General features: G+C 40.7%; 4 protein-coding genes across 5 annotated transcripts; 1 reads left to right on the forward strand and 3 right to left on the reverse strand.

Annotated features, from left to right (window-relative positions):
• Positions 1 to 41: 41 nt before the first annotated feature.
• On the reverse strand, positions 42 to 1732 carry cox6b1 (cytochrome c oxidase subunit 6B1). Its single transcript, XM_079576942.1, has 4 exons — positions 1571 to 1732; positions 884 to 1001; positions 551 to 651; positions 42 to 243 (listed from the first exon to the last, which is right to left on the reverse strand). The coding sequence occupies exons 2-4, from the start codon at positions 987 to 989 to the stop codon at positions 190 to 192; spliced, it is 261 nt and encodes an 86-aa protein (XP_079433068.1). The 5' UTR covers positions 990 to 1001; positions 1571 to 1732; the 3' UTR covers positions 42 to 189.
• A 1569-nt stretch (positions 1733 to 3301) lies between these two features.
• fam234a (family with sequence similarity 234 member A) lies at positions 3302 to 7194 on the reverse strand. The gene is made up of 12 exons (XM_079577820.1): positions 6902 to 7194; positions 6263 to 6560; positions 6079 to 6189; positions 5819 to 6001; positions 5631 to 5755; positions 5410 to 5542; positions 4838 to 4964; positions 4612 to 4749; positions 4456 to 4537; positions 4235 to 4387; positions 4054 to 4156; positions 3302 to 3676 (listed from the first exon to the last, which is right to left on the reverse strand). The coding sequence occupies exons 2-12, from the start codon at positions 6525 to 6527 to the stop codon at positions 3465 to 3467; spliced, it is 1632 nt and encodes a 543-aa protein (XP_079433946.1). The 5' UTR covers positions 6528 to 6560; positions 6902 to 7194; the 3' UTR covers positions 3302 to 3464.
• Positions 7195 to 7332: 138 nt separating this feature from the next.
• luc7l (LUC7-like) lies at positions 7333 to 11505 on the forward strand. Its single transcript, XM_079576939.1, has 9 exons — positions 7333 to 7534; positions 9452 to 9546; positions 9627 to 9725; positions 9802 to 9912; positions 10015 to 10158; positions 10239 to 10415; positions 10491 to 10621; positions 10696 to 10851; positions 10928 to 11505. Exons 1-9 carry the CDS (start codon positions 7474 to 7476, stop codon positions 11055 to 11057), a joined length of 1104 nt encoding a protein of 367 aa, XP_079433065.1. The 5' UTR covers positions 7333 to 7473; the 3' UTR covers positions 11058 to 11505.
• A 326-nt stretch (positions 11506 to 11831) lies between these two features.
• LOC306978412 (epidermal growth factor receptor kinase substrate 8-like protein 1) lies at positions 11832 to 20560 on the reverse strand. Of its 2 annotated transcripts, XM_079576941.1 has the most exons (18): positions 20516 to 20560; positions 19917 to 20075; positions 19424 to 19570; positions 19280 to 19341; positions 17226 to 17335; positions 16893 to 16945; positions 16672 to 16801; positions 16503 to 16591; positions 16247 to 16321; positions 15207 to 15355; positions 14076 to 14220; positions 13736 to 13782; positions 13531 to 13639; positions 13330 to 13446; positions 13061 to 13223; positions 12384 to 12555; positions 12184 to 12316; positions 11832 to 12110 (listed from the first exon to the last, which is right to left on the reverse strand). In XM_079576941.1, the coding sequence occupies exons 1-18, from the start codon at positions 20543 to 20545 to the stop codon at positions 12024 to 12026; spliced, it is 1977 nt and encodes a 658-aa protein (XP_079433067.1). In that variant the 5' UTR covers positions 20546 to 20560; the 3' UTR covers positions 11832 to 12023. The 2 variants fall into 2 exon arrangements, with proteins under 2 accessions (XP_079433067.1, XP_079433066.1); XM_079576940.1 differs by lacking the exons at positions 19280 to 19341; positions 19424 to 19570; positions 19917 to 20075; positions 20516 to 20560 and adding an exon at positions 18052 to 18071 and having other exon boundaries at positions 11836 to 12110.
• Between the last annotated feature and the right edge of the window lie 965 nt (positions 20561 to 21525).

The raw sequence follows: 21525 nt of genomic DNA on the forward strand, positions 1-21525 counted from the left end.
GTCAACAAAAAAACACTCCAAATTTTGATAAATATCATTTTTAATTCATATATTGCTGTACATTTCAGAGCAATTGTAGGGAATGAACGCTTAGTGAAGTCATTACATTCGTAGATGAAGAATTTTCTCAAACAGGATCTTTTCATTGATTGAACAGTAGCTAAAGACACAATGACGTTGTGGTTGGTCCTAGATTTTTCCTGCAAAGTTCCCCGCATCCTTCTGTTCTTCCCAGTTCTGGACCTAATACAAAACATTACACAAAATATTAAATGTTGATCATGTTTGACACAATGTTTAAATTTTTTTGAATCACTGGGGAAATTATTTTGCAATGTTCCTAAAAGCTCCAATCTACTAACACTCACTTTAGATCAGTGGTGGAAACACTAAGGCATGGGGCCAAAAGTCTAAAACACCAAAGGCCAAACAATAGCCTTCATCAGCAGTGATGTACTGGCTAAAAGGGTGAATGTTTCCACTGTCATAAAGAAAGCATATAGATTTGCACTTGTTTAAACCCTCCAAAACATGATCGACCCGTCTTTACCCAAGATGTAGGGCAGAGAGAGGAGTAGACCCTCTTGTACCAGTCACATGGTGCTGTGTCCACTCCCTTTGCTTCCAAAGCTTTTTCGCACCTGTGAAAGTCTACAGTTGGAAAGGAAAAAAAGTTAATTTCACAAACATAATAAACTTTATTGATTGCAATTATGAAAAGGCAACTGAACACTGTTTAGCTGTTTCTGGCACTTATATGTTAGAGATCTGCAGCATCACTGGCTGTATCAAAGTATGGCGTTGATGATTAGGTGAAAACGCATTTTTTACAGTCAACAAAATGATTCCTCTATTTTTGTGACCTTGATGTGACATTTCTTACCCAGATAGTTGGACCAGCAGTTCCTGGTTTGGTTCTGGTTTGGGAACCTGGCGTCAAAAGGCGCCGTGCGATACTTCTCAATTTTGTCCTGGATTTCTTCAGCCATTTGTGCGTCTGCCTAATAAAAAAAACATCCATGTTTAATACTTGTACGCTCTGCGACAGGATCGTCTTGTTTTGGAGACGAATAACTACAGGTAGCCACATCTATCTGCAAGAGGCATGCGCACTTGCGCATACCCATTTTGGGTAGATTTTTTGGAGTCTTCTGATCCCTCCCTTGAGCAGCTTTACCACGCGTATTCCGATAGCCCACACAGCTATAGAAAGTCACTATAACACTGTCTACAACAGGCTCCTTGCAAAAATGAAGACATTTTATTGATGTCCCTGGCCTTCATCCGGCTGATCACCCGGTTCCACACCTAGAGTATTTAAGTTTCTCTTTCTATCTCATGAACGTTAAAAGGTTTATCTATCTAAATGTTATTGTCAAAGTATTTAAAACAGAACAGCCAGTTTAGTCCTTTCTATAGCCTTAATAACTCCAAGTTGGTTTAAACGCGGTAAATAGGCTACTGCAGAAGGCTATACAATTATAAAGCTCAATACTTCATTCTAATAGGCAACATATATACGTGCATTGTTATCAGAATATATTAATACATATATTAACAAACACTGTACCTGGCAGACCAGAGATGTATCGAGAGCAAAGAGACCTTTCTGCGGGACAGTGAGAGAATGTCCTTTTATTGATGCACTGAGCGCCCCACGCGTGACGCACGCTCACTTCTGGATACGTGAAGTCGTGCAGCGATATAATGACGGTATGGCGGAACCAGGTCACATTGAACTAACTCTCTCACTATAGACCGACTAATGCAGGTCAAGTTCAAGTGATGAGCTGCAGCGGAGCATCTTCCCATTCAAACAGCGGAGCAGAGCGGGTTTAATTCTACAAATCGCATCTTATATTTCAGACTCTATAAAGTTCCTGTAGACGCGGAAGCATTCTCCCACTTTGGCTGTAAATGATTAATAGCCTACTTGCTCCCCGTATCAAAGCTGGCTTTCCTTTTTGACAGATTAAGGATATCTTTGCCTGAATATTTGTGGGCTCTCGGAAGTAAGAAAATGGTCCTTCTTTGGAAAGGTCTGTTTCAAAACTTATGTGGTTGAACCCATTTCCCTAATGTGCTCAGACCATTGGCAGTATGGCTCAGACATAGGCTACAGCCGGAGATCATTTTATTATCACGTATCCGCAGTGCTCTCTTTTGCTTTGCGTCCTTTGCCAAAATACTTACTAATACTCACTCCGTGCTCAATAAAGCTAAAGGCAGACTTTCCCTCAAATGTTTCTTTTTTTGGGCGTGATCATGACAGCGGCCGTTTCCGTCATAATCCGCGCACTTTTACATGTAGTCCGGGGTTAAGTCAGGACAGCCGTGAAGAGTACGTGCCAGTCGCCCATAGATGCATGGACTTGAATGAAACCGGCTTCTCACTGCGCATGTCAGGCGTGTAGTGTCTTCTTATGAACACAAGGTGGAGACAAAATACTTGTAGGCCAACAAAGAACTACTTACTCACAACTTACAGGTGTCATATTAGAATATCATGATAAAGTGCATTCACTTCTGTCATTCAACTTCAACTATGAAACTTATATGATAGACTCATTACATGCAGAGTGAGATATGTAGCCTTTTTTTGTTATTCTGATTATTATGGTTTAGCTTGTGAAAACCCCAAATTATCTCATCAAACTGTAATATTTTGGAAATGAACTGTGAGCCATGTAATGAGTCTCTATCATATTAGTTTCACATTTTAAATTGAATTACAGAAATAATTGAACTCTTTGATGATATTGTAATTATATGACGAGCACCTGTATATGTAAAATATTTAACACGTTATTTAAAAGCTATTTTTTTTATTGTTTTATTATACATATCTTTTTTTTTAAACATAGTTTCAAATAAAACCACAGCAATAACAATGTTTGGTCTGACCTGGGCATCATTGTGTTACAGCATTCAGGATTTTCAATATATTAATTGCCATTAGCACTGCACATTAGTTTTATTACCACAGCTAACAAGGAGTCTGATTTCAAGTTCAACAATATATAGGCCAGCACACAATATTGCATCAAAAGCATACCCATATGCTCCTGCCAAAACAACAAATACAGGTCAACAGAATCACCCCATACAATAACTCAACTATTCAGAAATCAAGTAAACAGACCTAGAAATAAAATAAAAAATATATAAATACATTTTGAGCTTGAGAACTGAGTGGTGTGATTGTCAGAATTCTAGTGATGGCGATGTTTTCACAGCCGAAGCTTTGGTGGGCAACATGAATGTATTAAATAGTAATATCTTTACGGTGGGCGAAAACAGTGATCCTCTCTATAGTAACATGGACAATATATGGTGCAAATAAATGCCCATTTGGCGGTGAGGTAATAAAGGAAAAGCCCTTACACTGTTACACAAGTCTCTTTGGCTGTCAGCAGTTTAGAAAGTAAATTTCTGCACTACACTTGTAATCGCAAGCAGCAGCTCTAATCATCGCTGAAACGCAGTCTGTTGAAGGCTTCTTTGATGTTCTCATTGGTCTCTGTGTCTCCACCGGTGCCTATCCTAATGACTCTGCTGTCGGGAACATCCTGCTTCAGTTTTCTCTTGCTGAGGATCACGGTCCCTTCAGCCCCCTCTGCCCCGGGACCAGTGAGGGTGAAGTAGGCAGCATGGCGCCCGTGCTCCAACAGTGTGGCTAAAAATCAATAAAGTTTTAATAATTTACTTAGAATATTCAAGTGGCATATGCCTCATCAGTGGTTGATGCCATTTAATTCAGCTCAACAGTCCCGCCCACCTCAAAACCTGCTCTGGATTCAGGAATTAAGCTTCTCTGAAATAATAACATTAAAGTTTAAAGTCATGACAGATGTTAACCAGCTTTTGTCATATTTTTCCTTCATTTTAAACATTTGTGCTTTGTTCAGAGGTCACTATATGGCTGGTTCGACCTTTTCTATCCATAAAAGCAATTAGTTATAATTTTACTAGCAGTTTGGAGCTGGTCAGCACTGTTGAACCCCACAGGTTAAGTATTCATGATGTATTTATTTATCATTTCAATTCCTGTACCTCTGAATGCAATGATATGGTCCACATCATTGGTTGACTCAAGAAGCACTTTAGAGTATAGTGGATGAAGCATGTAGGCACGGCGGTTGCTTGTTACTGGAACCTAAGAGAAAAAATATATATTGTTACATAGTTATCACACAACTTGTATAAATGTTTAAGTAGAAGCCTGCGTAGTTACAGACGAGTTGGTGTCTGTCGGCATCAAGCCCCAAAACATAAAGACGGAGAAAAAATTGGTAGTGTAAATGGAAGCGGGTCGGGGTGAATTGGGGCTGGCCTCAAGGCTTACTTCCCACAACAGTCCACCAGACACCCCATCCAAAATGATAACCTACACACAAAAAGATTCAAACTGAACCATCAAATGATAAGATTTGCAAAAATATTTCTGAATCATACCTTCTTTGTGTTATTGCCAACATCCTCTTCAATAACAACATCAGGAATGCCATCTTTGTTGAAGTGGCCAAAAGAGGGTGTACTAGAAATTCCCATTCAAACACATTTAGTCCCTCCACGAACCACTACACATGTGCAAGAAGAGGATTGTTTTACCTGAGGATCGAGGTGGAATTATACAGCCACAAAATCTGCAAGTTTCCATCAAGTGCTACCACCTCTCGGCCAGTCACAAGAAGCAAGTTTGAATTATCCTTTTCAGCCGTTTTTAACACTTTTCTCACCTGCTCAGACCTTTGTACAGATAGTAAAATTATAGAAATCATCCATGGTACAAAATCTGAAATTCAGAATTGACGTGTGTGTTATTATGTCTTCTAACTTGAAAATGGGCACAAGTCCTGAAGTTGCATTGGCTTTGTGCTCCCACTTTTTGTCTTTGGTGAGATCTGCCTTAATGCCTGCTTTAGCGGCAACTCTCCACAGTGCGAGTCCAAACAGTCCTGTGTCTGTGAGCAGACAAGTTGTAAAAGTCAAAATAGGCACAATACAATAGTTTTATGTTTTTTCATCATTTCTAAAAAACAAAAACTTAAAGGAATAGTTCACCGTTTTTCCATACTGAGATATGTTCTTACCTGAGCTTAAACGAGTTGATGCGTACCTGTCTGGTCTTTGTGCGTGCGCTCAATCACGCAAAAAGAGCAAAGATGTTGTTAGCATTTGGCCTCTCCCAATGTATTCCTATGGCTCCAAACGGGGTGAAGTTGGAAGCTACCACGCTCCTCCACGGGTACGCACAAAGACCAGACAGGTACGTAATCAACTCGTCTAAGCTCAGGTAGGAACATATCTCAGTATGGAAAAACGGTGGTCTGTTCCTTTAAAACTAATTATGAATCAACGTTTACTGGTAAAATGGTCAAATTGAACTGAAATAGTCAAACTACTGACCTTTTTCAAGAAGTACATAATAAGAACCGCTTTTGGTGCGATAGAGAAGATGATTGTCTGTTTTTGTTGTATCAAGAGTTACTGTTGAACCAATCTGCAAACCTGTTTTTCCTGAGAGAAAAATGACCTCGGTCTATGAATGATAAGAGACGTCCATTTGTTACCAGGTCAAATACGGTCTGAAATGTTGTACATCGCATGTAATTATAGCATCCCCGTACTTGTCTTGAGTTATGGGCTACGAGAGCCACATCGCCGACCTTGTCCTTATCTAGATCCGGAAGACTCAGAACGGGCACATTGCTGTGTAGCCCGGCTGTCTGTGGCTGCTGCCACTGCACCTCACCTGACAAGATGAAGTACAAAAAATGATCCACAACAAGTGAATGCGGAGCTTTCAATGCCTTACCTTTGTATTTGTCCAGAGCTGTGAGTTGGTCAGAGTGGGACACCAGGCAGTCCCAGCTTCTTCCACTGTCTTTCTCAAGGCCACACTGAGCCCAGTGGAACTCCGGCTCAAGTGAACGTTCCCACAGACTCACACCATGTGTCCCCTCCACCGAAAGCACAAAGATGCATGGAGACTGCAAACCTGAAAAGTGGAGTTCAGAGATATCAAGAAAGATTTTCAGGATGTAGTAGTAAGATGTAGTAATGCAGAGTTTATACCTTCACTAGCACAACTATTGTTCTGGGTTCCATTGCTACTTTTGAGGACAAAAAGCACATCCATCACCTTGTCTTTGTTTGCATCTTCAACTGCAATAAAGTCATACGTGGCTGTAACAAAATGGGAAACGCGAGAGTTTAGTAATCTTACATTAGTGACAGCACGGACCATGAAAATGTTCACCTGTTTCATTGAAAGTCCTACTCCATGATGTAAGATACTGTGGTCTGACAGGACATGGGATGATGAAGGAGAAGGCAAACACCACAGTGAGACAGAGGAACAAGGAGAAGAAAAACACAGCTGTGCGCCAGTGTGCGAGTTTGCCAAAGCCCAAGTCCTTACAGCCCTTCTTCGGCTCCGCAGTGGAAGCAGTCCTGCCGGCCTCGGCTCCATCTTCTCTTTTCAAAGGGTCTCCTTCAGTGGCATGGTCGGAATTTTCCATCATTGCTGCAGTGCATTACCCCAAATCACTTTGTTTCTGTCAGAGTTTAGAGATGTTCAGATGTATTAAAATACTGGAAGCAGCAGTGTGTCAGTTCAGCTATTTCTGTCACTGTTGTGCTTATTGTGCCTTTTCAAAGCTGACAGCTAGCTCTAGAGTTTTCCCTGCACAACAACAGCACAAAATGTCAAGCAACACTACACCCATGCATCCCAAACTTGTCTGTACGGTTTATGCAAGCACAGACCACACAAGCCTGATGCTTCCTGTCAATGTCAACATACCGGTTTGAGCTGCAGTTTGTAAACATTCTCAACCAGTGTGTTAGTAGGCTAAGGGTTAGTTCTAATCACACAGAGAAAACGAGTCCAGTATACCTTAACTTGGCACAAATAGGAGTAGTTCCAAAGTAGGGTGTGAAAGTAGGCTGGTAAACTTTTCTCTTCCTGTTCTCCTGTGGCTACTGGGAGAGACCTACCGTCGGGCTGTTAGACGAGCGTCACATGTGTAAACCAATCACAGGCTGGGCAACAGTGTGAGGCTTGTGAGTCCCATGCAGCTCAAGGGTGTGGAGTCAAATCAAACAAAATGCAATGGAGTCAACAGAGATACAGCTGGACCTCATGTCTAGAGCCCCACGAGCCGCTGACCTGACAGTTTACAGCTCCTCGGGCAGAAGTGGGATACAAACACAAGCAGGGCTGCTGTGCATGAATGCTTCTTATTGGTTCATTTGTTGGGAGTAAGCGTGTTTGTGATAGGATAGGCCTCCATCGACATCATGAACCGGATGTGTCGTCACTCCAAGCGCTTGAACGGAAACGGTGGAAAAAAGAAACGCGAGAGGGGATGCTTGCATCAACGATCAACCGAGTGACATAAACCTAACATAGGAGACAGCGATATATTCTTACAGTTTTGATAAATAGCCCAAAACGGACTGGTAACGATGTCTGCTCAAGCTCAAATGAGAGCATTGCTCGACCAGCTGATGGGAACAGCAAGGGATGGTGAGTTGCCGTAGACTGCTAGCTGTGCTAGCCAATATGGAGTCACTGCTAACAGCAGCGGTGGCTGTAATCTGAAGAGCTGCATGAGTGAAGTACATGAGGCTCCATTGATTACATTATTATACACCGCTGAAGTCGAGGTTTAATGTTTGTATCGATTTAGCATTGTCTTTTTGTCCAATTCATGTCTCCTTTCGATTTACATCCCGCTACTGATGTGCAATTTGTTAATACAGGCAGAAAAATGTCCAGTTCCTAACTCACTGTGGAGTAGGAGGGTGTTTATTAATGCACACGGATTGTGAATGATAGTTTATTCATTACGTTTAGGCTGTGGGTGTTTAACCGGGGACCTGCTTTAGTTTGTTTACGCCATTGTCCCGTAACTTGCTCCTAATTCGTCCATTTGTATCACGTGATTAAATCTTCCCGTTTCCAGAATGATTATTATAGTCATGGATCTATGTAGATGGTTTGCTCAGGAGGGACTGTCTGCTGTGAAAACTTGACATTTCATGGCTCAAAATAGGGTTGGGAACAGCCATGTGGTTATTTATATTTCGGACAAACCAGCTTGCATAAGCATAGCATAAGCTTCAACTCGGTGGGCAGTAAAGTAAATGTTACCACGTGTTCCGTAAACAAACTAAAAGCTGGTCCCGGCTTAATATACATTACCTTAAATTTACTTCTAACTGTGAAAGCAATATCTCTAATAAAAGCCACATTTGCCCCAATGGGCTTTCTTTTTTCTTCTTTTTTATTGAACTGTTAAGTTCTGTAATAGGATTAGCTAAATGGTTACAAACATTAAATATGTCCTCTGCTGTCAGGCAGACTTGAAGAGGCAGGTCATGGCAGATTGCTGCCATCTCAGTTAGATTTATTCCACTTGTGTAGTTAGAGAAATGTGTTGTAAACTTGTGGTTGTATGTGTGATGAAGTTAATATAAAATTCCCATACATATGTTGCATACAAACTGAACAATTGTGGCCCCTTTATTTTATTCGTTAAGGTTCAGTGTATCTTTGCCAGCCCACACCAATCTGCAAAGGAGTTGCAGAAAAGCCTCATGTTCATCGAGCCGTGAGTCACACAATTTTTAAAGCTGTTATAAATCATATCCAAACAATTTGTTTCCCTTGCGGAAGTTATTGTAGTGTTATTTTATTGGAAACCTTGCGTAAAGTGGCACGATGCTTAACCGTTGGAGTAGTATTCAACTTGAGCTAAGACATCTGGCTGCAAGTATAAACAGGGATCTTTCCTTAAGGTAATTTTTGGCAAAAGTCGACAGAAACCTTTTTCACCACTTATTTACAATTGACTTGTGTATGACAACTTCTACAGGTATGGGCAAGAACACTGTTCCAATTAAAACTTTTCTGCAGCGGGTTTAAAATTCTGCAGCTGAGGTCTTGAAGAGGCAGAAGGGTACAGTATGTGGTGCTGATCGCAGTGTGTATACAACACTTTCTTTCTTCGCTTGTATTCTGCATTTTTGACTGCTTTCACTGTCATATTTTATAAGGACCTGGCTGTGAGTAAAGGATGAATACACTCCCACAGTCCTGTTTCAAGTGTGTAGATAAATATGTCCGTGTTGTGGAGATTTTGCATCAGTAATGTGATTAGTATTGAACAATTGGTAGGATTACTGCTGAGCCTGCTCTGAACCTAATTGCGAGTTCTATTAAACACAGACACCAGCTCATCGTGTGCAGGATTTGAGCAGGCCTCTTAAAATAAGCAAAGAAGAAAACATTCCAAGTTAGCACAAAGTTTCTAAATGCTAGTCCCATTATGTTAGCGATAACAACACAAAAATGTTTTAACAACTTATTTCAGCACTGCATACACAGGCCAAAATGATGTGTTCCGGATTCTCGCTTAATTTGTCTTTTACATTGTTGCAGGGGATGAGACGCGTCAGAGGGTCAAGTTTACTGATGACCGGGTCTGTAAAAGTCATCTTCTTAACTGCTGTCCACATGACATCCTTTCTGGGACTGTAAGTAGATCTTGCCTACTAGTTTACCTTTTTGCATTTTTATCCAGTTGTTGACGCGTGTTTTCTTCTGCCTTGTACAGCGTATGGACCTGGGGGAGTGCGCAAAGATTCATGACCTGGCTCTTCGTGCAGATTATGAAATTGCTTCCAAGGAGCGGGATCTGTTTTTTGAGTTGGATGTAAGTACACTCACAATCACTCACACTATGGTAAAAAGGACATGCCTTCACTTAATTTCTGACTTTCTTTTCTAAGGCTGTAGAGCACCTGGAGTCGTTCATTGCTGATTGTGACGGCAGGACAGAACTGGCCAAAAAACGTTTGGCTGAAACTCAAGAAGAGATTAGCGCTGAAGTTGCTGCTAAAGTGAGTGCTGTTTATATTTGTTAGATAAGCTAAAATATAATATTGAACAAAGGTAATAATGAATTTGTTGAATATTCTCTAACATTTACATTTGCTTTTTAGGCAGAAAAGGTCCATGAGCTAAATGAAGAAATTGGAAAACTTTTGGCCAAGGCTGAGCAGTTGGGAGCTGAGGGCAACGTGGATGAAGCACAGAAGGTCCTTCAGGAAGTAGAAAAGGTGCGCACCAAGAAGAAGGATGCCGAGGTAAGTGTGTGCGCTTTTGAATGTATTTATATTTGTCTTTTTGTCCTGATCTAAAATGCATTTTCACTTAATCCTGTCAGGAAGAGTACAGAAACTCTATGCCGGCCTCCAGCTATCAGCAACAGAAGCTGCGTGTGTGTGAGGTGTGCTCTGCATATCTAGGTTTGCATGACAATGACCGCCGCCTTGCTGACCACTTTGGAGGGAAACTTCATCTGGGTTTTATTCAGATTAGAGAGAAACTGGACCAACTGAAGGTATGTGGAATACAGGCAAGCTTTTATCTATGATGTATATTTGTCCTAATGATGATCATTTCTGTGTGTTTTTAGAAAGTCGTGGTTGATAAGCAGGAAATAAGAAACCAAGAGCGCCTAAAGAGGCGAGAAGAGAGAGAGAAAGAGGAGCGGATGAAAAAAAGGACCAAGTCACGCAGCAGAGAGCGAGAGCGCGAGCACAAACGGTAAGTACAGGTCTGAATATCTGTAAAAAATATCCTATGAAATAAGCCTAAATGATAAATGTGGATCTGGTTAGGTCCCGCTCTCGAGACCGCAGAAGGAGGCGTTCCCGCTCATCCTCTCGGGAGAGACGTCGCTCCCGCTCGCGCTCCAGGGACCGTAGGAGGAGGCACCGTAGTCGCTCTCGCAGCCGCGGGCATCGCCACAGCCATGAGCGCAGCTCTAAACATAAGTGAGTGCTCATTAATCTGAGATGCATCAGCCAACGTTTGATTACTGTTTATATATAACATGTTCTTCAATTACAGGTCGTCCAGGGACCGCGAGCGCTCCTCCAGGGACCGTGAGCGCTCCTCCAGAGACCGGGACAGGAGGGATGGTGTGAACGGAAAGTCAGACTCCAGACGAGGAGAGGACAAGGAAGCTGGAGACCTTTGAAGATCACGTCCATCATCTCACCGTCTGTGTTGAATCACCTCCCAGTTTTTTGAAAATACCCAATGTCACATTCAGCCTTCTCTATGACCAATCTGTTTTTCGCTTTATCTATTTTTATTTGAATGGACAGTCGTTTTATTTGTGGTTTCTTTAAGCATCCAGAACTTGTCTGAATACATTTTGAACAGGTTGTTATTGGTCAGTAGAGTGCTGTTCAAGATCAAGATGTGTGGCGCTAAAATGGTTGTTTGTACGTGTATGTTTTATCATCACATTGTTTTGTTCTTTCGATATTACACTGTTATAAGCAACTCTAAACCGATGAATAGAAGGCATATAAACTCCCCCAAAATGATTAGAATTTAGTCTTTGAGCCATTCAATATTTTTCATAATAGAAAATGGTACAGTATTTTACGAAAGTCCCAATAACGAGTTATTAATGAACCGGCTTTAAAAGGTCCAGTGAACAGATCTTCAGTCCCCCCTTTTTTATTTAGTGAACATTGGTGGCTTTTATGTTTTATATTTTGACATTTCGTGTATATATGTTAAGGTTTGGTTTCTATATCAAACAGTCTGTTCACAAAGAAAAGTAAAATATTCTTTTTACAAATTTCTGGCTGAGCAAGGCCATTTGGCCTAAGAAAACAATTAAAATGGATGCATTGCTTTACCCTAATGTGTGCTGTCATGACATCGTTACCTTCAGATCAAAGTCTTTTAAGTATCATTAAAAATGACAACATTTTTATTCTTGTCTTGCATCATTCTTTTACTCGAAAACACAGATAAATACATGTTTAATTTAGTATAGCAACATTACAGTGACATACATCTGCACTTTGCGCTGGTACTTTCTGCTGCACTTTTAAAATGAAGCTTATGTCCGTCACAATGTATGACGAAGTTCTGAATGACAAAACGTTAGTGAACAAAACATTTTTACTGTGATAATTGTACATTTTTACAATGTTCCACTCTCTAAATTATGATCAACTTTCATTTTCTGCTTCTCCATCACTGCCTCTAGCTCTGTGGCTCTCCTAGCATCCTATAAAAAAACAAATACAACACGTTATTGGGTAAAATATGGTGTGCTTTCGAGCTCAAACTGCCTCCTTTACCTCTAGCAGTGCTTTCTGTACTGTCAGCTGGCTGTACACTCTGGCGCCCTCTTTTGGGATCACAGCGCGGAGCTCTTCTTTATTCAGTGAGAAAAGCTGCGCCCCAGTCAACACTCCCAAACAATCAACAGAGCTGAAAAGGAAAGATTAGTAAGACATGTACATCCCACTAAGTCCATGTTTTAATATGAGCTTCTTACGCATCACTGAAGCCTTTCCCTCTGAGCCACTCGGCGACCTCTTCTGGAGGAGAGTGGTAGTCCAGCGGCACGCTCGTCTCAGAGGAGCGGGGGATGACCAGAGGCTTATTCAAATTGGCCCTCCCATTGGTCAGCCTCTGGAGCAGCTCCTCGTTTACCTCATTCATCCCTTCTATAAAACACCAAACATGCGAACACATGTTTATTAAACTTTTCATTGCCCTTCTGCATTTGCATGAGCTGGTGATGAAGTAGAGGAGCTCCTTTAGTGAGAGGCTGCTCTCGCTCTCCTGCTCAAAGGATAGGCTCAGGAGATCCTTCTCGCCCAGAGCGATCAGGCTATATAACAAATCCTTGGGTGGGAATGAAATGTTTTTTTTATAGTACTTCTATATTTTTATACTTTAAATTCTTTATTCTCTGCACTGTCCTAGTTATTTTAAATCTGATGTTCGTATGTGTGACTTGATTGTGCAGCTGATGAACTGAATTTCCTTCGGGATTAATACAGTATATCGTATCGTACATAATTTAAACAGATAATATAGTTTGGTTTATGCAGGACTCAAAATATACTAAAGTAAATGCAGGCTTTAATAAGTGAAGACGATTGTGACTCTTCTGCAAAGCTAGATAATAAAACTTTTCATTGCTTTTATTAAATAATACGTTAGTACCTTTATCTGTGTCATCTGTGGCAGGTGCTTGTGCGATATATGAAGGCATGCTGACAGGCCTCTGGGGTGAAGGAGAGGGCGCCAGGGGTGGGGCAGGTGGACTGGGCACGATCAGCGACAGTGGTCTGTTGTCGAACTTAGGCGCTGGAGGCGGGACTGGAGCCTGTACATTGGGTTAGGAAAGACCTCTGATAATTATCTCTATTTTATCATGAATCCACTATATAGGGACATACTGTATAATGAAAATAATACAAATATTGTCTTACATTTGGGGGTTTGGGACTGTCCACGTGAGCCATAGGTTCAAGCATATTGTGAGGAACAAACCCCACTTGGTTGAAACGATTGCGACACTTCCACCAGCGCTTGGATGATTCGAGCACCTGCAATGATCACAGGCGGATACTGTACTGTTGGCCACACAGGGTGCACTCGTATAAGAAGATACACATTGTGTTTACTCTTACCTCAAGTGCTTCGCCTTTTTGAATGGAAAGCTCGCTGTTATTTCTTGCTATAAAATCATAACTGCAGCAGTAGAGTCTGTCGGTTTGTGGGGGTGATGTGTAATTATCTCTGAAAAGGAACATGGAACAAAACTGGCATTATGACAATGTATGGGAAAGTTAAAATATCAAGGAAAGTTGACACAGTATTTCGGACTATGCTTACATTTCATCACTAACTGGAGGTTTGACCAGCTGGGACAGCCGTTCTTGCTGTGAGCAGAAAAGCAGAAAGAGAAAATGTAAAAAAAAGTATGGTATGGATAGTCGTTATATAAGGTTCTCAACATGAAAGTTAGACGTTTAAGCAGAAATATTGTTATTGTGATTAGTAAAGTGTATTATGAAACGTCACCAACATACACTTTCACCATACTTTGATCCCTATGTGTTGTGAGTATTTTACATAACTGCACACTGCATTTGAACTTGTGTTATTGTCAGTGTGCTGTATCTCTCCCCGTAGCACAGGGCCTGTCTCAGTCATGTACTCTGGTATTCAGTACCTCTTGTTTTTCTCGGAGAGCTTCATGCTTGTACGCTGACTCCACTGGATCCTCCCAAACCTGCCCGTCTGGCCTCGAGGCTTCCGGCTTCCACCCGTCCAGGAACACAGGGCTGTACGAAGCCACAGGCTCCCTGAGCTGAGAGCTGCAGACAGACACCCGGTCACAACAGCATTCACAACCACACACATTAAAGGCTGTTATTTTTGCTTTATCTTACATTATGTGTATGCTTGTATGTTTTTTTGTAACTCTTTTATAAGCTAGAGTACATCCATTAAAAGAATATTTCATATTATATCCAATGTAATAAATTTGTGTGTGGATTATTATTATGTAAATTTGATATGAAGGTCCCACAGATTTTATTGGAAATTTGATTTACATGTCCATCTAAATACACCTGCGCCTTGGAAAACAAAACAAAAATGAAATTATTAAACAATAAATTACATAATGATGACAAAAATGTTAATGTTGAAAAAGTATTACTCCCTCTACGACCTTAAACGCGCTTATCGACATGCCTTGATCCAAATATTTGTTCAAGGCGGCAGCATGACTTTGAGTGTTGAGTGTTAAGTTCTTGTGAGCAAATATGAGTCAGTTTCTTTTGTATGTTAATAAGTTTAAGGCGTTATTAGGGCGTTATTCTGATCCGACTTGCTTCCTACCAAGCACCAATCAGATACCTGCTCCATCATCATTCCACCATAGTACTTAATTATTTGTAATATAATCCATGCAAACCTTCTGTGGGATTGTACCATTCGTCTAGTTTGTTGATTGTCTGTCTCTTAAGCCAATATTAGGAATGTCCACGCAACAAAGGGTGACACCAAGTTAGTGGTTAAAGGATTGATCAAACTTATTCCTAATATTTCATCCACAATATTCAGTGTTTCCCATAAGAGGAGACTGATTGGTGGCCAAAAGCTGGACGATAATGATGTATTTGCCTATTGAACAGAACTATAACCAAGTACCGCAAAAGATTTAATAAAGCATTTAGCAACATAGTTAACATTGTAATTTGAAGTAAGGCTTGGAGATTCTTAGTCTTCTTCTTAGAGAGCATTTTTATTGATAAGACCCCATTGTGCATTGTAAAGCTCAGAGTTCGACACTGACCGTGGCTGCGTCCAGTTGGGCCCCAGTGACGTCCAGAGCTGCTTCTCCTCGTCACTGAGAGTGTCCTGGAGCAGGGTCACAGCTGAGGTGGTCAGGGCGGGACTGGTCACTGATGCGCCCATATGTGGCCCACCTGTAGTTTTCACCATCTGCAAACACACGTATGGCTTAGAAATTGTCTAATGGTTTGTGTGTCTATCAGGTGTGCCGCTCACAATACACACGCCCTAATAGTTTCTTGAATGGCGACACAGTTCATGGAAATAGACCAGTATTATGTCAGCTTCATCAGACCTTATGTGACTGCTAATGTGTGCTCTTACGGTATACAGTGAAAGACATTTTAACTCAACATAAAACGTTCAGTAAATTCCCTTTTATAATTGCACATCTATTTATCTTCACAATGATGATTTATTTCATCTTGGTTTATTCCTTATACAAAATACAGCCAAATATCAGGAATATTAGTTACATCCTTTTTCTTTTTGGTCGTGTTATTTTACTAAGCCACATTAATAAATACTGCAGCTTTGTCTGGGTCTTAATGATTATTTGGAGCATGTTTGGTGAGGCTGGGGCTTGTGTATATTTTCAGTTTAGCAACAGTTAGTTGCAAATGTACTTGTGATGTAGCAACATATAACCTGGAATGTTCCGCAGCGGGTCTTTAGTAACACTTTGACATCAAAAGAGGACAATCAAGGTACCTGAACACCCTCTTATGACCAATGTCAATATTAGACAAATGACAAGGCACTCTATTTTGACATGACACATGCTTACAGTTACTTTCCACTCGGTGTCCAATGACACATCGAAACAAGTGCCTTCACACTGCAATGTGCAGCCCCTACATTACCTCATGTATATCAGTTAATCGCCATGGCAATCAGGAAACATTAAGGGGACCTCTATCCCCATTTTCTCACTTACTGTATACAACGGAAAGGATTTGACTCTAGATATTTCATATTTATCCTCACTTTCTATGTACTTTTATTAAAGCAGCAGAAGTAACACTGAGAACTCAGACTCACCATGTCCAGAGGTTTAAATACATGGTGCACCAGTTCCTCCGATGATGGATTGGAGATAGTTGATTTCAACCGAGCCTATAGGGAAAAAATGTGTTATTGTTGAGATATTTGTTTATATGTTTTGGCAGTATTGGTTCGTAGCAAGATAAACTAAAGGGTTAAACTTTTTTTTATTATTATTAAGAGCTTTTTCCCCTGAATTAGACAAGTCATATTCCCACACACTTTATTGCATTAAGTCCTTTCTGTAACTCACCAATAAACTGAAGCAGTATTTGAATTTCTGAAAGATGTCGATAAACTCCTCTTCTGGTGGTGGTTTGGCTCTTGCAGTCAGTAGATCCTCTGTGAGACAATGGGATAAGCCCCTGTTAATATTTGTTAATCCAAATAAATCAAACACCCGGTTACGTCATCTCTGGCACCTTCGGTACTTTGCTTTTTGCTCTTTTTCTTCTTTTTCTTCCTCTGGTTCAGGACCGTGGCAGCCTCGGCGGTCTGCTGCAGCTTGGCCATGAAGCTCTCGATGTCATCAAAGCAGTGATTCAAGATCCCCTTAAGATCAACAGACATATACACAAAGGTGGTCAGGTTTTGCATGCAGGTTAAGGCGGTAAAACCTATCGCATTACTTATTTATTCTTACCACTTCTCTTTCTGCGCGCAGGAGAGCGATGTCCGGGCCGTTGACACCGTTTGCTGTTTTGTAAAAGAGGAAAGGGTTCAATGCATCCATTTTCATTCATGACTTCGCAGCTTTTGGCATTCCTGTCCCCCTTTTTACCCACGGTCCAGCCCCTGCCACACAACACCCCCCTTTACACACACACACAAACCAACAATGACATCTCTGTGCTGCACCAAGGTCTCGGCGACAAACGCCCCTTTCTGTGTGTCTCTCTGGCTTCTTATCATGCCAAATAGCGATCCTCACCTAAACCACTGGTCACTCTGCGCTAATAGGGTTTTAAACTCTTACCTCTAGGCCCAGGGTACGGTGGAGGGTTGGCTGGCGGTGCGTGTGGGGCGTGTGGGAAAGGGGGGCTCGGAATTTCCTGCGGGTCAGTCATGTCTCCACTTTGAGAGTCTCTGCAATATTTTAAAAAAGATTTAAACTGTAGATGTACGTATTTCGTAATCCAAAATGTTCACACGGTTTGAATGACTGCCTTAAAACTTCCTGTTCTGCCTGAGACCTGTTCCAGCAACAATACCTGAAAGTCTGAGGCCTCATTGGAATGGGAGAGTTATGGGTATAGTTTACACCCAATTAAGTTTAACTAGTCCAATTTTGGACTATTTGAGAAAGGTATTAGTTATGATTTGATCTTAAACTAGTACTTGAAAGTTCAAATATTGTACACGGTGGTAGTTGGACTGAAAAGTTTGAGAACGAGGCCTTACACAGTATGACACTGTGTAAGTCATTATGAGGAAGCCATGATGAATGCATGCTGTTTGGCTTCAGGTAAATGTAATGATGATAATTTGACAAAACAAGCATAGAAAAAACATTTATGTCATTCACATTAGGATTTAAAAGGATAAAAAGAATTATAAAAAAAATAAAGACAATTTTTCCAAAACAAAAAATCTGTCTTTTAGGTTATTTGTTCCAGTCATACAGCACAGGTTTTGTATTTGCTGCCAACACAACACTGACTAATATCAATCAAAGCAAAGTCAACACAGATATTGTAACTCTAATGTTTCAGTCTCAAATCAAACACCTTTCAACTTACAGCAGCAACAGGTGCGTGACAAAGGTCAGCCCCATTCCTGAGCGCTAACAAAAATGTAAATACCTTTTAAAGCAAACAGTCCATCAGCGTCACCACATACACCTGCCCTTCCGCTGCCTTTTAAAATGTTCAAAGCTCAATAAAGTCCAGAGCACACGGCCGATCATCACTCCTCTCTGCTCTTTCTGTCACAATGGCCTGGTTATCTGTGTCACACCTTCTTAAGTTATGTGCAAACCGGTAAAACGAGTCCCTCTCTGCGCTCAGCTGTTTACACTGTCCCCTCTGTCTCTGTCTGTGGCTGCGGCCGCTCAATGGGAACTTTCATTCGGCGAAAACAGCGGAGGGAACCGCAGTGCAAACACTTTATAAAGCAAATGGAGGTAGAATATCAAAAAGGTGAAACTCGGGCTACATATGCAGAATGTCAATTCATATATTAGATAGTCACAGCTCAAATCTAAATCTGGAACAGGAGGAGTTAATGTGTGTGAAGTGGCTTTGTATCTACAGAGAAAATGGCTCTGAATACTTTAAAAATGCACAAAAAACTGCAACCCACTGAAATGTGTTATTATGTCTGTGACTGACCTTTCATTTATGGTTTGCATAAATAATACAGTACATTTTTATATTGATCATAACCAATCATTTTATGTATAAATAGCTTTCATAACTTAATACCTTAAAATTCAGCAAATGAAAACTATTCTCCTCAAATAAAAACCGGATATGGAAAGCATGAACAGTTAAAGTACACATTACTTCCCACAGCAAAAAAGTCCTCTGAATATGACCCATTCTGCCTCTATGGCAGGAAAAGGAATGATTCATCTAAATGGGACTTTCCTGGTTAAATAAAGGTTGAATTTAATAAAATAAAAGCAGGAGGAGGTTGTGGGGGATCACAGTGCAGCCCCTGGGAACCATCTCCAGACCTTGAGCTAGGTTTGCTCAGGACTAACCAGCTACAGCAGGCATGTCGCATTGTGGTTCCAAGCCTAAATAAAGGTGTGGGGCACAGTTTAAACCTCTCTTAAATACACCCAGTTGAATGTTTGAACGCACTAATCACAGATCTGTGGCCATCCATGCTGAATGTCAATATGCGGTGAAAAAAGTTTGGACACCCCTGATCTACAGGATTAACCTATTGCACAGGTTTTAGATTGATGTGGGAAACTCTGGCTGCACATTACTTTGAGTGCATGGTTTTATCATGTCAATATGCAGACCGTTTCTGGCCTCTTTCTGACTTTATGTACGTACATATATTTGACATTTATAGTACCTGTTCCTGTTGGTGTGTTGACCAGAGAGTGCATGTGAGATGTCCTGGCAGATCTGCTCAGCCTGTGGGGAGCCAAATGCACAAACACAAGTCAAACCTGAAGCTAAGAAGTCTATAAGGAGCTGTTTAGACGTTGTGACTCACCTTCACCATCTCACAGTTAAAGAAGTGAATATCTGGCTTTTTCTGATCAGGGCTTTGGCACACGAGCAGCAGCAAGGAGGGGAAATGCCTCTCTGTTTTAGAGTCACAGCGTAGGATAGATTTGAAAGTGTATTTCTCCAGCTCATCCTAAACAAGATGTCATACAGTATTGTACACAATATTGGCATAAACAAATCAACACTTCACTTAGTACATGTGATTTTTCAGGATCAGATATATTTTATTATTCATGGCTATAATCTCTTTTAAAGAAAGACAACATAACTCTTAACTTTGAAAACAATCTTTGCCTTATCAACAAAAAGGTCATAACTATAATTCTAGCATTGCATGTTATGTATGTGAATAGTTGACCACATGCTGATGATGGGAACACTGGAAAATGTCTAAATTATCTCTTTTTCTAAAATCATCAGTAATTAAAATGAACTAAACTAAATGACAAGGAGTCGAGCTGACGTTTTCCTCTCACCTGGCTTTGGATGTCCCGTAGAATGATGGCGTCTAAAGTAACATCGAGGAACATCTGTTGACTCCACAGCTTTTTGTTTTGGGCCAAAAATGATAGTCGAGCTTGGGCCTCTTCCACACTCTGTACATCTCCATCCTGAAGGGAGAAGGTCAGGAGATGCTGCAAAACATGGAACACTGATGTGAATAAATGGCCTATTGTTGTATTTACATTTATTCTTGATATAGACAAATAGTTTTAAACAGTGGATACAGGCCTCTATTAATCATTACTATATTATTATGTAACTCTATACTCTTCGTCCAAATATATAATACACACAAAGAAAAGACATTTAACAAGTTTAAAAAAAAATATATATATACAATTAGATTTTTTTCAAATCCCACACACCTCAAACCATCTTGGACGTTTTTAAATCATAAAGCTTTCATGTATTTGCAAATTGCACACACAAAAAGATTCAGCATCTATTTAACCCTGAATGTAGATATATTTAACAATAAGAAATATGTGTTTTATATATCAACCTTTATCGTGATAACAAGGTCAAATTGAGGGGCATCAACACATCTAGAAGCTACAGACATTATACTTACATTGACAAGATGGCGTGAAAGATTGGTCATCTTTGATTTCCGGTGTCTCTCAGCTACCTACAAGTAGAAATGTGTATAAATTATACGTCATAACTTGTTTAGAGTTGCATTACGTCAGCTGATTCCATTTGTGATTCTGTGACAGGGACAACACCACCGCACACAGGGAGAGCTGCCCAACCAGTTATGCAACAGTACTGTGCGCCTCATCATTCAGAGCTTCTCCAACTACATCAAACCAGTCAATGGATTATGGGAGTAACATGAGGCTAGTATCACTAACACTCCCTTATTATGAAGTACAGTTTCACCACATTGCCATCTGGTGCCTCAACATAGAAGAATACATTTCTCAAGTCAATGTAAAAATACAGTACAGTTTGTCTGTAGCAGACATAAGGACAAAATGTCACATAAGAACATATTTGAAGGGATTTTAGTGAATAAAATATATGCAGTTAATTTGGAATTGAGAAGTGTAAACAAAGTCCAACAGTAACTCCTGTAGGACATACAGTCCTGGTAAGGTTAGTCAGTGGATGTGAACACACCCTTCGAAAGATACACAAGAACAGTCTCTTGAACAGCCAAGGATGTGGTGCAACAACTTCATGCTAACAAATGCTAGCCATTTTAGCCAGTACAAAACCACCATCCACTCATTCACACTGACTATGAAGTAGTTTGGAAGTATGTTAGATGTACTCACTTATTCCTGGTTGATCTCCAGTCAGTAGTATAGTATTATCCTTGCTCAGACACCTGTCTGTGCAGTAGACCTGTGTGACTTGAGTGCAGGTCACTCCTCACTGTGGTATTAGTACTGCAGCAGGCCCCGCCCCTCAGTCCCCACCTCAATGAGTCTACACACTGTTCCCCTCTGTGTGCACCTGAGGCTCAGCAACATGAACACACTCACAACTGCATTCATAAAGCTACAGTCACTTTAAAGTACTTTCCACAATATAACCAAGTACCTGAGTACAGTACAAAAGAAACCAGGCAGACCT

This window comes from Gobius niger (assembly GCF_951799975.1).
Source record: "Gobius niger genome assembly, chromosome: 19".
NCBI lineage: Eukaryota > Metazoa > Chordata > Actinopteri > Gobiiformes > Gobiidae > Gobius > Gobius niger.

What these genes read in the sequence shown, in the direction of transcription:
- cox6b1 (XM_079576942.1), bottom strand. Translation starts at nt 989, where the DNA reads ATGGCTGAAGAAATCCAGGACAAAATTGAGAAGTATCGCACGGCGCCT. An exon ending in CTGCTGGTCCAACTATCTGG is followed by an intron (nt 652 to 883) that starts GTAAGAAATGTC and finishes TTCCAACTGTAG; the next exon opens with ACTTTCACAGGTGCGAAAAA. An exon ending in CTCTCTGCCCTACATCTTGG is followed by an intron (nt 244 to 550) that starts GTAAAGACGGGT and finishes GTTTTGTATTAG; the next exon opens with GTCCAGAACTGGGAAGAACA.
- fam234a (XM_079577820.1), bottom strand. Translation starts at nt 6,527, where the DNA reads ATGATGGAAAATTCCGACCATGCCACTGAAGGAGACCCTTTGAAAAGA. An exon ending in AGCTCTGGACAAATACAAAG is followed by an intron (nt 5,756 to 5,818) that starts GTAAGGCATTGA and finishes TCATCTTGTCAG; the next exon opens with GTGAGGTGCAGTGGCAGCAG. An exon ending in TTGGCAATAACACAAAGAAG is followed by an intron (nt 4,388 to 4,455) that starts GTATGATTCAGA and finishes TTTTGTGTGTAG; the next exon opens with GTTATCATTTTGGATGGGGT.
- luc7l (XM_079576939.1), top strand. Translation starts at nt 7,474, where the DNA reads ATGTCTGCTCAAGCTCAAATGAGAGCATTGCTCGACCAGCTGATGGGA. An exon ending in ATGACATCCTTTCTGGGACT is followed by an intron (nt 9,547 to 9,626) that starts GTAAGTAGATCT and finishes TGCCTTGTACAG; the next exon opens with CGTATGGACCTGGGGGAGTG. An exon ending in CGAGAGCGCGAGCACAAACG is followed by an intron (nt 10,622 to 10,695) that starts GTAAGTACAGGT and finishes GGATCTGGTTAG; the next exon opens with GTCCCGCTCTCGAGACCGCA.
- LOC306978412 (XM_079576941.1), bottom strand. Translation starts at nt 20,545, where the DNA reads ATGACCAATCTTTCACGCCATCTTGTCAAT. An exon ending in CAACACACCAACAGGAACAG is followed by an intron (nt 17,336 to 19,279) that starts GTACTATAAATG and finishes AAAATATTGCAG; the next exon opens with AGACTCTCAAAGTGGAGACA. An exon ending in ACCGTACCCTGGGCCTAGAG is followed by an intron (nt 16,946 to 17,225) that starts GTAAGAGTTTAA and finishes TTTACAAAACAG; the next exon opens with CAAACGGTGTCAACGGCCCG.